The sequence below is a fragment of the Crocuta crocuta genome, unplaced genomic scaffold (genome assembly GCF_008692635.1).
Source record: "Crocuta crocuta isolate KB4526 unplaced genomic scaffold, BGI_CrCroc_1.0 scaffold187, whole genome shotgun sequence".
NCBI lineage: Eukaryota > Metazoa > Chordata > Mammalia > Carnivora > Hyaenidae > Crocuta > Crocuta crocuta.
The window spans coordinates 1,232,071-1,249,073 of record NW_027532196.1 but is presented as its reverse complement, the minus strand read 5'-3'; the positions used below and the strand labels follow the sequence as shown (position 1 = coordinate 1,249,073).

The 17,003-nt window shown below is 33.9% G+C and overlaps 1 protein-coding gene across 1 annotated transcript in view; it reads left to right on the top strand.

Annotated features, from left to right (window-relative positions):
- Positions 1 to 17,003, top strand: part of LOC144242559 (ADP-ribose glycohydrolase MACROD2-like) — a 1,445,873-nt gene that overhangs the window by 455,229 nt on the left and 973,641 nt on the right. Inside the window, exon 3 of the mRNA XM_077777528.1 lies at positions 7,940 to 7,969. Coding sequence (XP_077633654.1) covers positions 7,940 to 7,969 — 30 coding nt within the window. The remainder of the gene's footprint in view (positions 1 to 7,939; positions 7,970 to 17,003) is intronic.

Sequence of the window (17,003 nt, the reverse complement as noted above, 5' to 3'; positions counted from 1 at the left end):
GGCACAACCTCACTTGGCTGTAAAATTGTGAAAGAGTCATTACCTATTATTGTAGTTCTCTCACCTGACACACAAATAAGACTTTCCCTTTCTTCTCTTTCATTCCTCTGTCTTCCAGTTATTTCCTAAATTATATATTTAACAGATATTTATTCAGTATGTACTCTGTGCCAAGAATTGTGCATAGTGCTGTTGGTACCAACAAATATGGCTTCTAAGGAATGTTCTCAGGGTAGCAATCCTATGCATTTTCCTTAACCCCAAATCCTTCACTTTTGAGGTTCTTTGTTTCAATCTTCCCATTATTGACTATGAGAATTATTCTTTTGTCTTATTTAAATTAAAGTATAATAAAAAATAAACCTTTTTTAAAAAAAAAAACCTCAATACTATTTCGTTATTGGAGGGAAGTAAAGATTCCATAATATTAAAAGAAATATGAAATAAGGAAACTGTGAAACTGTTTTCTTAAAAGAAATTGTCTGGTTTCATTGAAACAAATTAGTCTTCCCAAGAAGTGTGTAAATGAGGGTGCAAGTTCAAGCCTATGCTTTAATCAGGCTAAAGGTGAATCCCATTCCCTTTAAAGAAGCACATCTTCCATTTTTCAAATTGAGAGTTGATTTGTATTCAAAACCTTTCTTGTCAAAGACAAGTTAAAACTGCTGTTCAAGTGTCTTGTATCATTATAACCACAAAGCTAATACACATTTGAACTCATTTTTTCCCTATTTAGACACCCTTCTTCACCCTTTGGAAAGCCGCAGATTGAGTTACTTAAGTAATCCTATTTTTGTAACTGAGCCAATGTTATCATCATCAAAATTACAACTGATTTGGAGTACAGTGTCAAGAAGGATGACTGGTACATAAAAACATGTGCTGATTTCACTCATTTTGCACTAGTTACATTACATTATGCAGCTGTAGGAACTGGCAATACTTTATTTCACCCTTTAATAATCAAATTCAATGATCTTCAGTAGGATAATGTTTAATAGACTCCAAGCGTATTATATTTTGTTACCATCTTTGGATGTGATTTTTGAGGAGAAAAATATGTGTATGTGTACATATACATATGTATGTATATATACATATGTATTTATGTGTGTGTACACACACACATATGTAAGTATTGCCTGCTTTTTAAAAGTTCATATTACACCACCTAACGTATACAAAATACCTACATTGGTGCCTATTTCCTCTAAGTGAAAGAAATCTGAGGAGGATTTTGCTTTTATCAAAAAAATGAAAACCGTATTCAACACTTTTCTGCAGCAAGCCATTAGAGAGACATTATGTACTCTGAGCAGTGAGGGTGGCACCGCCAAGCTCCTTCCCTGAGAACTAGACTCAGCACCTCCGCATTAAGCTTCCAATAGCTTTGAACTTTGTGAGCATCTGTGCTTTATCTCAGCTTATTTTGTGCACCCATAAGCAAGATGTGTTCTAAGGTATCATAAAAGGCTAAAAGAGGTTAATTTTAGGTCTGAGAGTGCTAAAATAATCTGTATAAGTTAATGATAGTTTTTTCTTTGTTTTGTGTCATTTTAACTTACAAAAAGTTTCATAGGAATGCTAAATTTGCAGATAGTGGAGTAAACCTCAGTATATATTTATGTGTGTGTGTATATGCATTTGTTTTTTTCAGTTTGGAATTTGCAGTGTTGTATGATAGGTTCCTTTCTTTTTTTTTTTTTAATATTTTTATTTATTTCTAGGAGAGAGAGAGAGAGAGACAGCGCGAGCAAGGGAGGGTCAGAGAGAGAGGGAGACACAGACTCGGAAACAGGCTCCAGGCTCTGAGCTGGCAGTCAGCACAGAGCCCGACGCGGGGCTCGAACCCACGAACCGCGAGATCATGACCTAAGCGAAAGTCAGACGCTCAACCGACTAAGCCACCCAGGCGCCCCGATAGGTTCCTTTCTTAGGTCTGATCCTAGACAAGTTACCTCGCATCTTTGATCCTCTTTAACTTTCCACTTTTGTGTGATGAAGGAATTGGACAAAATAAGTGGTTTTCTTTCCATGTTGCAGTATTTCTTGAAGTTACTGGGTGCACAGAAGATAGCTGATGAAGCCACATTGGCTAAAGAGAGGCAGCTCTTTCTTCTCTCTCCTACTTCAACAAGAATAATTCTGTTTTGTTTTATTTGTTAATACCCCCAAGTAGGTTTTTTAATTCTTATTTTGTTTTTGGCTTCATAGTGGGCTGCAGCTTATACAAAACACGCAAATCCTAGAATAATCAATTGTTCTTTTAAGTTCTACAGTTAAGTATGAACTGTAAAGTATTAATCATGTGTTTATGCCTGGTTTCTACATGCAAGGTGGTTAAGCCTATGCTTAATTTTCTTTCTTTGTCAGCTTCAAAGCAGGAAATCATGCCATTGCTCCAAACCTCCGTCATCCTGTTGATTTTGTTTAGAAGGTATAAATCTAGGAAAGCATGAGCAGAGAGTTGTTGCCAAATTGATGGCTGTATTTGTCTGTGTAGATTGTATTACCACAGCTGTCAGTTGGGATGGCTGTTCCCTGTATAAAGCAGTTCTAGAGTCATGCAAATGCTTGGGATTTTAATCTTAGATTTTTTAGCACTTCCTACTCTGAGTTCCAAAGTGTAGGGAATATGACATGTGCCATTCTACAGGGCGATATTTTGGCTTTTGTATCTTTTAGGATAACATGTTGTGAATGACATAGTGTTTTAAGTAGAGTTCCTGGGGAAGTTTTTGCCAACAATCATTTCTGACATCCCATGTGCCCTATTGTAATAAGAAAGCAGAATAAATAAACTACACTGGGTGGTCAAGATCCTGTTAGAATGACAGCTACTATAGTATCCTTCATAATGATGAAAAGAAAATAGAAACCCTGCACAAATAGTTTTAATCAGTGTTTCAAGACTAGTCTCCCAGACTGTTGCTTGTTTGACAGATAGTCTTGGGTGGGGCTAGAAATGGGGTGGAAAACAAATAATTACTATAGAGGTAATAGGAAATTACTTGGCAAGAAGAATAAAAACTTGCTACAAACACTTACCAGGCAAATTTGGCTCACAGTCAACATAAATTACCTCTCTCAATTCTGGATTATTTCACAGACTGGATTACAGTAGTCCCTCCTCATCTGTGTTTCACTTTCTGTGGTTTCAGTTACTCATGTTCAACCACCATCTGGAAGCAAATGATCCTCCTTCTGACCTATCTTCAGAAAGTCTGTAGTAGCCTAACATTATGTCATGATGCCTACATCATTCACTTCACTTTATCTCATCATGTAGGCATTTGATCATTTCACGTCATCAGAAAAAGAAGGGTGAGTATAGCACAAGATACTCAGAGAGAGTCAGAGACCACATTCACATAACATTTATTACAATACATTTTTATAATTGTTTTATTATTGTTATTCTTAATCTCTTACAGTGTCCATTTTATAAATTAAACTTTATCATAGATGTACATTGGAAAAGGAAAAAAAAAACATAGTATACACAGGTTTCAGTACTATCTGTGGTTTCAGGGGTCCCCTGGAGGTCTTGGAAGGTGTCTCCTGTGGATAAACAGTAGCTACTGTATTTCAGACTCACAAACCGCAGGAACTGTTAAGTATGCTTAAAGTATAAGGCTGGCACATGTTAGGTTAGCAGTTTTTGTTTTTGTTTTTTAAATGTTACTGAGTAACAGTTTAATGCATCCAAAACTTTCAAATCTAAGAGAACTGTCAAAACTAAGAGAAGTTATCTGATGCAGAGATCCCCAATACATGGCATGTCTGCTGCCATTTCAGTTCTCCCTATCCCACTCTGACTGTCATCAATATTATTAAACAATCATAGTCCTCTCTCCAACTAAGCCTAGATTTAGCTTCAAAATCTTTCTCAAATCAAGAGGTACAGTCTTTTCTAATTAGTGAATTAGAATTGTTTGAAATTTGTTTGCCATCCCTGATTGATTCTAAATTTCCTGATGGAAGAAAATAAATAAAGTAGTTGACTATGATGCCCAAATCACTGAGATATTTAGAAGTTAAGGCAAATTAAAGCAGGTTACCTGGGTCTCAGGTCAGTATTCTTTCTATTATGCTAAAAGAAGGATTTTGAGATATTAGGAGAAAAAGTCATTTAGGATGTTTGATAAAGTATAGCTTTGTCTTATATTTCTAATAATGTTATGGCACACATTGCATTTAGGAACTTAAGGTAATGGAAAATTACTTATATAGTAATTTTATTTTTCATGATCTGATCCACAATTTATCATTATATTTGTGAAAAGACACAAATGCATGCATACACAGACATATATACACACAGAGAGTCATTCAAGGTATTTTTTTTTTTTTTTTTAGAAAGAAAGCAGTATAATATTCCATTTATGTTCTGAGAAACACATGAAATGATCATACTGTTGGTAGGTACTATGATCATTTTTCATTTAGGCTAATTATCCCAAGAAAAGGATTCCTAGATTGTCTTCATTTTTTCCTTTGGTTTTGATAATTTAAAAATGAATATATCTATAGAAATTTGGTAATTTTTATTAAAAATTTTCATTAAAGTTTTTCTTAAAAAACTGAGTTCAAGTAGAAGAAAGTAATTTCGCAAAAACTCTAAAAAATTAATCATTTGGTTAGGATATTACAAATAAATTCTTTATACTTGCCACTTTGAAATTAGATTAGGTAACCCTCTCTTCCATTTTATGTTCAGTGTTGTTGGTTTTTTTTTTTCCACTTTATAAACAGTGAAACTGTTCATCTCTTTGAGTCGTAATTTTAGGAGGATGAAAAAGTGCAATATTCATTAACGTGTAATGACTCATTTTAATTTCTCATTTAATCGATTTTTGAGGCAATTACTGTAGCTTAATTTTTTCCCTCTACGTCTCTGGTAATAGAAAAGGTATTTTATTAGGAAAATATGAGTAAAAATAGTGTTGATTAGTAAGCATGCTCAGAGAACATATTTTAAAATATTATTTCAGAAGCAGTGGTGTATCATACTCATAAACTTGAAGTTTTCTTTGTTTCTTTACTCCTTTTCCTTCTTTCTGAAACTTTAGGAATAACAAGAGACATGTCCAGAATTCCTTCTAGCAAAGGACTTGATAGGGACAGAAATATAGAAACATATTTTATATATTCTTAGTCATTTAATATTTCCAAAGAAACTTGAAGTGTTTCTTAATGGTCTTTGATTTTATTAGAAAGAAAAAGGACCAGTTTGCTCTTTGCATGGACGTCAATAAATCAATACCACATACCAAAAAGAAATTGTACTAAACTTACCAATTATCTCATTATTAGAAAACATGTATTGAGAGCTTCTTAGATGCAGTCCAAACTATTCCGTGTTTTTAAGGGTTTCCTATGTAATCGGGATGTACCTCAATTTATTAAAGATAATTAAACAGAAATTAAATGACTATTCAGACATGCAAAAGTCATTTTAACTCTTTAAAATGGAAAAAAAGTTTTAATCTACCTGACCAATAAATGCTAAGCATCAGTTATTTATAAGGTCTTTTGTGAAGGTAAAGTAATATTTGAAACCATGATAAAGGTTTACTTTTATTTCCTTCACTTAAGCCACTTTACAATGAAGAAAATTATTTGATATTTTTGCTAAGATACATTTTATTTAAAAACTTTGAGAATGGAAATGATAAAATAGGCTTAAGTTTTATGAATTATTTAGAAAAATCATTACCAAAATTATAATTATTAGAATTGCTTTGAATGCGTGTGTGTGTGTATACACACATATATTTGTGAATATGTTTTAGCAGCCTTGATTAAGATTCTATTACATGAAGAGTAATGCACAGAAAATTATTTTAAAAGTGATGATACACTAGTAGAATGCCATAGTTTTGCATAGTAGTTCTATGTTGTTGTTAAAACGTAACCAGATATGCTTTTCTAGACATGAACAGATATCTGACATAAATTGACATGATGGTTCTCTTAGGACTGGGATTCCAGTTCTTACACCTATGCTACTCACCCACCCACACATCCTCACAATTATTGGATAAGTGCCTAGTTAAACATATGGACTTTGTGCTATGTTCTCAGCACAGGCAACCTCTACCTTTATTCAGCAAAGCATTGGGTGAGAGTAGGCTGTCTTGTGTTATTGTGCTCCTGGGCATGATAATTTGAGTGAAAAGCTACTATGTATTATTGTTGTTTATTCTTGGAAATACCTTTTTCTTTATGAATGAATATATGAATGTTGGAGGAAAACAGAATTTCAGGGAACTGAGAAACCTAAAGATAGAGAAGTAGTTTCCAGTGAAATATAGAAATAAACAATCAGCAGCCATGTGGTTTTATAAATGCGTGTAGCTAAGATTTTAGAAGATATTTGAATTAGCCAAGAGATATGGGTTGATCATGAAAATTTTGCCATTCAACAGGGGTATGAGAACCAAAATAGAATTCACATCTTTCCTCATGCCTCTGTAGCAAGCTACCCCTTCAACAGCTACAAAGTTTAGTGCTGGACATTGAGTCCTGGCTACCGTCTATATAAATACTTTACACTCTCACTGTGAAGTCAGATGGATTTGAGGACCTGAACTGACAGACTGGCAGAGATTTTATGACATCAAAAGTGTGTGTGTTTGTGTGTGTTTATGGTTGATTAATGACATTGCTATTTAGTCCATGTTGTGGAAAAAGTACCAAGAGGAAGGCAAGAGTAGCAATTAGATGGCCCTGTCCTTGGGATCATATGGAATAAGGTGTGATGCTCTAATATTGACATATTAAAAAGAACTCAAAGGCATATGGTGTCATTGCATTTTTATGATATTCTCTTTATTGTTGTAAAAATTAACAAGCCATCACATATTTAACCTCAAGGAACTGTGAATATAGGCATTTGTTCATAAAAAAATCCATTACTTATTGATGGAATCCATAACATTTGGGTATTTGCTTCTCTTAATTATGACAATGCATGGTGTAGACAGCACACTAAAGTTCAAGTTAAAGACTCCCACTCCTCTTTCCTAAATGATTTGTTTAATCTTGTGTAGCTCAAGTTTCTACACAAAGAGACTTTGGATACCACAAACCTTTTTTTTTTTTTTTATACTGCTGGAGAATTTCTTTTTTTATAATGCCATGAGAATGACTATGATACATAAGAACTCTATGGAATAAAGCTCAGTGCAGTGTCTATTGACTTTTGTTTTATGGCTATTATAATGACTAGATAAATGTAGGCATAAAGTTGTTTAATACTTTAGCAGAAACCTGGAATGGTACTTAATGAAAATTTGACCACTTGAAAGAAATTCAAATGGAATTATCTTATACTTTGCTTACTATTTGGGTTCTATAAATATGTATGCTAGAATAATGGATAACTGGATAAGAAATGACAAAACATTGTTTTACAACAATAAAATAAAATAGTTAATGCTAAATAACTATTGATTATAAATAATAAGTTAAGCTAAAAGTAATAAATATATTAATGTTTAAGAGTTCTTATTGTACAATGTCTTAAGATAGCTTTATTTGATGATGATTTTTTAAAATTATCATTATTCTTTTATGTTACATTGTTCTTTGAGATCATTGAATTGCCTAAATAACATATTCTATCTCCACTTGATAAAATAGAGAACATAGAGGTTATTTTAGATATTGAACAGAAAATAAAATCACAACATGTGCTTCACTTTATTAGAATGGGGTACATATAAATATAGTCTTTTTAAGAGATAAAAGGGTGGATTATTTTAATTTTAATACCATCGTAAAACAGTAATAGAAGCTATGTTTAAATGAAAGTACATAGTGTGAGTGTGTGTGCATATTAATAAGACACATGATCAGCCTTTTCTTAAACTATCTGGCATGTTACATGTTTTATATATTATTTAATGATTTTTGTTTGTTTTGTTTTAAACAGCAAATGCAAGTCTTCTTGGAGGAGGAGGTGGTAAGTCTTGAATATCACTTAATTTAAAATATATATTTTTACTACACCTACCACAAGTTGTTAAGTAAGTTCTATGATACTTTAAAGAAAATTAATTTAGCTGTTAAGTATTAACCACAAAATGATAATCTTCTAGAAAAAAACTTATAATAGAAATAAATGCCTAATGTTATTTAAAAAAAAACTCTAGGGTATGTGGAATATTGTTTTTCTTCTCAATAAAACTTTGTATTTCTACCTTTGGCATAGTTGTAACGGCTCTAAGCTATTAAGATGAAAACACATGTAATAGATGGTGGAATCACCTTAATGTAAATTCTAAAACATGTTGAGATTTGTGGTTTTAGGTTCTTTTTTTAATTTTTAATTTTCCTTCCTCATAGTGGCTTACAAAAACCATTATGACTTTGTAGCCTGAGAGCTTAATATATCAGCCACTTGAAAAATAAAAAAAAGATATTAGTATTGGCACTTTTCTTTTTCTTTTATCTTATTTAGACTAGGAGAATGAGTGAGAACAAGTTGAGATGAAAAGAGAGAGATTCCTGTACTGGGAATTTTTTATACTAAAATCTTGGAGATGTTTATTAATTTTATTTCTGGGTTGAGAGATAAAAACTTCCTTAGCCTCTCTATAGAATACAGTAGGGCAGAAAGTATGCAATAAAATAGAGTCCTTTTCATTTAAGACCCATATGGACATAAATAGGTTTGTTTTCTCTCTCCTTCATTCTCCTTCTTTCACTCACTCTCTTTTCATGTACATGGTTGGAGTAAATGGGATTGCACAGAGCTTTAGGCTGTCAAAAATTTCCTGGCCATCATCAGGAGGTTTCTGGGTAAAGTTTATTTGGAAACTAAAATCTTAATAATTGTTCCTATGTAGGAATCAGTAGATTAAAAAACAGAATCCTGGAAATAGAAATAATAGAAAAACAGTTTGAATTAGACACACACATACATACATACATACATATGTCTCATATTTTATCCATTCATCTATTTCTGGATATTTAGGTTGTTTTCATGTTTTCGCTATTGTAAATAATGCTGCAATGAACATAGGGTGCTTGTTTTTTGGAATTAGTGTTCTCATTTTCTTCAGGTAAATACCTAAAAATGGAATCTCTGAAATAAGTATTCTGTTCCCGAAGAAGGGATGGGAGAGTGGAACTAAGTAGTCCTTGCCATAACGGGAAGTCAGGCTACTGTTTAGGAAACCTTGTCAAAGTACTTTGTTTCAATATATGTAAACACACTTCGTTTGCCAAGTCACTCTAGTGATTTGGCCTGTGTTTCATTATGGCTTTTCTAACCTGTGTGAGAAGTTACTTTATGAATTTTTAGCAATGTCAAGAAATTCAGGAATATATAAACTCAGTTTTCTATTTACCTGAAGTGTGTGTTTCACTGTCTTTCTCTTAGATGGTTGATTTTGCTAAATGCAGTTTTTGCCATAATTCCTAATTTCTGAATTCCAAAATTAGTGACTTGGAATCATCATAAAGATAAATTACAAGTTTTTAAGATGGCTGTAATTTCTTTCATTAAAGTAGGTCATTGATCGGTTTAAATTTATTTATGCGCTTCTAGAGATGTCAAGATTACTCTAAAGTACATGTCTGATGTTTGGAAAGCTGCATTTAAAAATTAAACCTAAGGAATATTTTTAGCCTTCTTTGAACTGAATTTTGGTCTTCTGATTCTATGACAAATATTTTAAATCCTGTCAGTGATATTTGTAAACTAATACTCAATAATCATCCAATAAGGAACAATATAATTGATATAATTTTCTTGGATTTAATAAAAGATTCCTTTTATTGACTTGAATTAATATCTCTTCAAAAGCCTTGAAAGGGAATAACTCTTTGATAGACTAAACAATTTGATCAAGAAAATTTGATGCTACATAAATAATAATGGCATTATTGATAATAGAAATGGTATAAAAATGTTACCATTTCTTCAGGCCTTCAGGAAAGCTTCCCCCAAATTGTATGTAAATAGTACTTGAAATTTAGACAAAATCAGTGTATATAAAATTGTACTATCTTTAAAATCCTAGCATTTTGTTGTTTTTTTCTGAGAACTAAGAAAGGAAGTTTCCTAAAGGAGATTAAAAATAATGGTCACATCTTTTCAGTTCTGATTTGAAAGTGAATCACTTCACATTGGTGTGAATTTTTATCTTTGGACAGAGGTCACTCTTTCTAGGAACTTAGTGTCACTGTAGTTCATTATAATGAATGCATGTGATGAAGTCACCACTACCTACCATTTCAGTTGAAATGCTTGGTAAAATGGGTCATCTTTGTCTCTGTTTCTTAGGTATGCTAAAGGTAGAAACACATACTAATTTATTACATAAGTGTGTGGCTGGTCTGTGGTGACTGGATTCTACCTTTCAGGAAGCCTTTATGTATGGTAAATGGTATAATGTCAAAAAAACTTTAGAATTTTTATTAACTTTTTTACAAGTTTTCCATCATTGCTACCAATACTACCCTGTATAGCTATAGAGTACATTGATATATACAAGTAAATTTTATTTTCTCACTTAGTCATCTTTTTAGTAAGGATAGGCCATATTATATATGATAGCCAATAAACCTAAAAATCATAAAGGCTTAATAAAATGAGTTTTATTTCTTACTCACATTATAGGCTGAGTAGGATTGTTGGCTCGCCTACTCATGCTCTCTTATACATAGGACGTGCATAGGAGATACAGATTCAGGTGTCTTTCTTATCTTGTAGCTCCACTGTGTAATGTGTGGCTACTGATAATGTCACAGGTCTGGAGGAGAGAGTTGGAGGATCTTATGAGATATATTTACAGATTAGTTTGGGAATGGCTTATAGCACTTCTGTTTATATTTCATTGGTCAGAATTCAGGCAAATGATCCCTAATTTAACTATAAGGAAGGCTGAGAAGAATGGAATCTTCCACAGTTTCCAGGAAAAGGAAAATGTATGGTAAATATGTAGCAACTATCTCCACCACAGAGTTCAAATGAGATCAGTGTTATTTTATTATTATCATCATCATCATCATCATCATCATCATCATCATCATCATCATTAATTAAATTAATGGCATAGGAAATGAGACTTAGGGCAATTTGGTGACTTCTTTAATGTTATACAGCTTATACAGGACAAAGGTTGAATGACAAGGTAGCGTTCTTGATTCCTACTCTAGAGCTCTTTGCTTTTGCTCTGTGATTTTTAATATATATTTACTCTTCAGATTTGCCATTTCTGTGCATGGGTAGGTACTTGTGTTTACACCAGGAAAAATGAATGAGAAGACGGGAAGACATGCATCTGGGATATGATGATGCTTTCCTTGGCTTATTTTCGCATGTCTCAATCTCAGTTGATAATTTAAAAGTACACACAATGGCACTGTCTTAAATTATTTGGATTGATACCCAAATTTATATACTTTTTTTGTGTATTTGAGTTTCAGTCTTAGAATACATTTCATTTTAAATACCTGTTCACTCATCTGTAATAAGAATGTTTTACATGTACAAAGTCATTTGATGTACTTTTGGAATATAAAATTAAAAAAATGCAATCTTTGTGGCCAGCCTCAAATTGTGTGAAGAAACAGAATTAGAAATGAAAATCAGAATTAAAGAGCTAATTTCTCAATTTCTTTCGGATCATTACATAATAGACCAGAATGAAATTTAGAATCTCTTACTTTAGATAATGTCTTTACCGTCTTATTGTCACAATAATTAACATAAGACCCGTACCTGCTGCTAGAAATCAAATAGGATATTATTTATGGGATTTGCTGCCTTTTCCAGTCTGTCAAACTCCTTAGTGCTGAAGCCTGAGACATAATGTTAGACTTGTAAAGTGACATTTCTTCACAGAATAGCAATTTATGGTTGGCTTTTTATACACATACCTTATTGGACTGCTGTTTTAATTACACACACACACACACACACACATCATATTTGTATCTATACTATAATTTTCTACCTTATCCTTGAGGTGATTCTCTGTCAGGTAAAAACTCTAAGTGTAAGCAGGTACCACTAAATAAACACTCAGGCCCAGATGGAACATATGAGATAGCCATGTTTCCGGTATGAGAACATAGCATATATTATCACCTTAACCATTTCCAAAGGCTTCTTGCTGTCTTTGTGTCCCTTAAAGTGGACCTAAAGATGAACAAGATTCAGTGGCCTGAGGTTAGCAACTGCTCCTCTGAAGTCTCTTATTTCTTGTTTGGACAGTTCTACTTGCAGAGAGAATCCCTAATGCTTTTTGTTATTAATGTGCATTTATATGTTAATGAAGTTTATGTAAGGTGTCAAAATATATGCTTCAAAAACCGTGAATTCACAGAACTATTTGTTGTGCAACAGATAACATCAGTGTATCCTCACCCACCCATCACCTTTTTCTACATACAGACACACAGATGTGCACATATTCTTTCATTTATTTATTCATTCAAAAATACTAGTTCAGTAACTACTGTGTGTCACTATTAATTATTGATTTGGCAATAAATAGAACCCTTTCCCTGTGACTAATCATGGTCCCTATTTCGCAGAAATTATCTGAAGAATCATAATTTCCCAGGTTCTTTCAAGTGTTTCAGTAATCAGATTCCTTCTTTAAAAAGCAGAACAGACATCCTGAAAAAGTCTTTTCACAAAAAAAGTCTGAATTGCTACCAAGAATTCCTAACATGAAAAGCAACATTTTTAAAGGGCTTTTTGAGTATGTTTAAGTCAGGGTGTTTTCATAAGTTACTTTGTAAACATTTACAAGCAGAGTGGAATGCCTTCTCACCTTCTCTCCACACACTGAAGTGGTTTCCCCTGGCATATGTCACTCTATTGCTCAAAATCCCCACAGTGATTCTGTGTTTCACTCTTATTGAATCTTGAGATCTTATCAGACCTTGGGTATGCTGGGAGGAATCTAGGATAATAGTCAGCAGTAAGGGGCCAAGGCCAGTGAAAGCAGATAGGTTGTTGGGGTTGCCCCTGAGGAGAGGCCATCAAGCATATCTGGCAGGGAGTAAGCCCATGGCCCATGATTGGCAGGTGGAGAAGTCCCAACCATGAACCTGGCGAGTTGCAGTGTTCTCTCAGTCATGAGAGAGTGGGATGGCAAGAGAGACTCAGGAACCCTGGCCTTATTGGTCAGTCAGGGACACACACAGTCTTAGGAGAGCTACAGGAAGAGATGCGATACTAAACCATGGAAAACAGGCTTACATCTTGACTGCATCTAGAAGGATTGATCCTAGGCACTGCGGGCAGTTAAACCTGCTAGAGGGATCAGGGGGCCCAGATGTGAGGAAGGGTGGGGATGGGGGATACAGGGTCCAGGCCAGACAACCTTCAGTTCCATACTGAACCAATCTACCTTTGTCCTCTCCTTCCCTTCTTCCCGCCCTCCTCCCTTTCCTTTCTCATTGTTTCTTTACTTCCTTTTCTTTTCTTTTTACTCTTTCTCAGTCAACAGCATGTTCTGATTGCCTCTTGTATACTAGTTTTGACATTGAGGTAGCAAAAATTCTTATGACTAGGTGCAATTAGAGGCAGAAGCTTTTATTTACACATTAATGTCTTAACTAGAAAAGTTCTTTTTTAATGTTTTATTTTAATGTTTTATTCTTATTTAATGTTTTGAGAGAATGCAAATGGAAAAGGGGCTCAGAAGATCTGAAGCAGGCTCTGCACTGACAGTAGCAAGCCTGGTGTGGGACTTGAACTCACAAACTGCAAGATCATGACGTGACCTGAAGTCAGACACTCAACCGATTGAACCATCCAGGTGCCCCTAGAAAGGTTCTAAATACAGGAAAAATGAAGCAGAAAAGATGCAGAAAAGTCAACATCTTACAGTGGTTAGGAAAGCCTTTGCAGAGGAGGTGACACTAGAACAATCTTTTACCAGGAGAGGAAGGAAATGACCCACTCAGATGTATTTCCTACTGTGTGATTTAGATATTATATAGATATCTAAATCTACTTTAGTCAGCCTCCTTACTATTCTTCATTCATAGTATCCAGACTTTGGTTAAACAGTTTACTCTGACTCATGTCACTTAAAATGGAGCAAGTGGTGTTAGAACTGCAGAACATAACTCTGGTCCTAGTGGTATTGGCAGCAAACCTCCACCAGAACAACCTGAACAAGGTGGAGGTTTGCTCCCTATGGTCCCTTCTCCTCTGATTACCTCACCTGCATGCATCTCAGTCTAGGAACCAGCTCTGCAGCTGCCCGCATCAGTTGGATTTCTAGTATACAATTTCCTCATTCCACATGAACTTGTCTAGTTCTATTCTTAGAAGTTTGGCCCAGCCTTGATTGCCTAGTCTTGTCTACCATTCATCACTAAGCCTTCCAGATGCTTCCTGGGGGAGGAAGGACAGAGGACTGAAGTCCATGTCATATCTCTGCTTCAATTTTCCTATTGTAATAGCCATTCCAAGGACATACTCAGTTTATTCCACCTCAGACTTTGATCACCATAATGTCTTTACTCCAAAGCCAGATCTTAAAGTTATTTTTCATATTGACTGTATACCTACTCCCCCTTCTAAGTGAAACTGCACCATCTAAAAACCCTTTTGAAGGGGCTGCCTGATGTAGATTCTCCTTCTCATTCCAGCCATAGCTGATAGAACCTGGAAGGATACATTTTCCAATTAGGGAATAAACTTCTTGAAAATAGAGACTTTTTTTTACTCATCTTTATAACCCTAGCAGCTTCTGCTGTGGAGTAGATACTTTATAAAAATAAACTTTGAGATATTACTCTTATCCTTATTTCACTTTTGATCAGCTTGCTCTGGAAAGATAATTTCTTTACTTTAGATGATCTCTAAATGAAAAAAAGAAACAAAACTTCTAAAAATACTTATAACAGGCAACCTGAAGATCCTATACAAAATGCAGTAATTATTTTAAGCATTGTATTTACTTTTACTTCTAAAACGTTTATATAGCCATGGTTTCATAATTTTTTTAAAAAACCATGATTATATGCTTTGAATCTTGGGGGATAAAGAGAACCATATTTATTTGTGTAGATGTAGAAATGAAAGACACAAAATTTTCATTCCCTGGATTCCTTGGAAAGAGGGGAAGGCTATTGTTGCATTCATATTTTGTCACATTGCAGATATTTTACCAGTTATATCTTTCAATCAGAAATATTATTTTCATTATTGATTCTTTTTGGTCAAGTCCATTGGCAAAATTTTAAAGTGCTAAAGTGCCAATTAATGAGATTTGACATTCATTTAGAAATAGGATCAAGGACACACCTTAGGAAAAGTTTCTAAGAACGTTGGCTTAGTTGTTGAAACTCATGCTTGAAAAGCAATGAGCAGTGAGAATTATGGGCTGTAATCTCTTAATATTTTATTTGATTAGATTTCTCATTGAAAACAATGAATTGATTTTGTAATGTAGTTCTAATTTAAAATATTAATATATGAAAATGATGTTACTTAGAAATAGAAAGGTGAGCATTGACACCATAACCTTTTCTTTATGATTAATTAAAATAAATAATCACTTTTAAGGTTCATAGTTTTGTTTTATTCAAGATAATTGATTACTTTCTATGACATATTCCTCATTTCATTAGTTTGTGAGTGTTCCATAAAGACTTTGTGCAGTTTTTTTGTTCCTCCTTTAGAAGAAAAATACAGATGGTTCCTGACTTAACAATTTGACATAATTTTCTGAGTTTCTGAAAGTGTGTAAGCTATACACACTCAATAAGAATCACACTTTGGATTTTGAGTTTTGATCTTTTCCCTGGCTAGTGATATGTGGGATGATACTCTTGTGATGCTAGGCCGCAGCAGAGAACTACAGCTCCCAGTTGTTCATATGATCATGAGGGCGAACAACTGTAATGCATCAACCATTCTGTACTCACACAGCCATTCTGTTTTTTCACTTTCAGTATAGCATACAGTATATTACATGAAGTATTCAGGTCTTTATTATAAAATAGACTTTGTGTTGGATGATTTTGTCCCAACTGTAGACTGATGTTCTGAGCACGTTTAAAGCAGGCTAAACTAACCTATGATGTTCAGTGGGTTGGGTATATTAAATGCATTTTTGACAGGACATTTTCTTTTTTTCTTTTTTTTTTTTTTTTTTTGAGAGAAAGAGAGAGAGATGCAGCGTGAGCAGGGGAGGGTCAGAAAGAGAGGGAGACAAAGAGTCTGAAGCATTCTCCAGGCTCTGAGCTAGCTGTCAGCACAGAGCCTGATGCAGGCCTCGAACCCACGAACCGTGAGATCATGACCTGAGCCGAAGTTGGATGCTTAACCAACTGAGCGCCCCAGGACATTTTCAACCTATAATAGGCTTATCAGAATGTAACCCCTTCATAAGTCAAGGAGACTTTGTAAAGTAAAAACATTTACTTCTAAGTTTTCAGGGTTGAAGTTCAGTTAATTTTAAAATCTTAATTTCACTTGAGGTAAAATGATACATCTTTTTTAAACCTTTCATTGAGTTATGTAAAGAACTATTGTGATTCATTGTGATAGCTCCTCTCCCTATTAATAAACCATTGATATGTAGAATTTTTTAAAATAAAATAGTGATATCATTCCAGATCAGATAACATGGGAAGCAATTTTTCACATATGTGTTATAGAAGGAGGAGAGACCCAACAAGATTGACAGAAGGATTTTAGATTCGAAACATATGATACACTGAGGAAATAAAAAACCTTTATTCAATAAAAATCCCTAAATTATGGATAAAATGAAATAAAAATTAAGTATACCAGTCAGCTTGCAAGAAAGAAATGGAAATCCATGGATGCCATAAGTAAAAGTGTGCTGAAAAAACAAAGTGAATCAAAACTATGATATAAATTACATATTTTAGGTGCCTTTGTGTAGTGCAGGTGGTGATGGAGGATTAGATACCAGGAAGTATGACTCTAGTTCTCATTTGAGGATGCAAGACAGTGTTGTATAAAGTAGGAGGTTAAAGCTTAGATT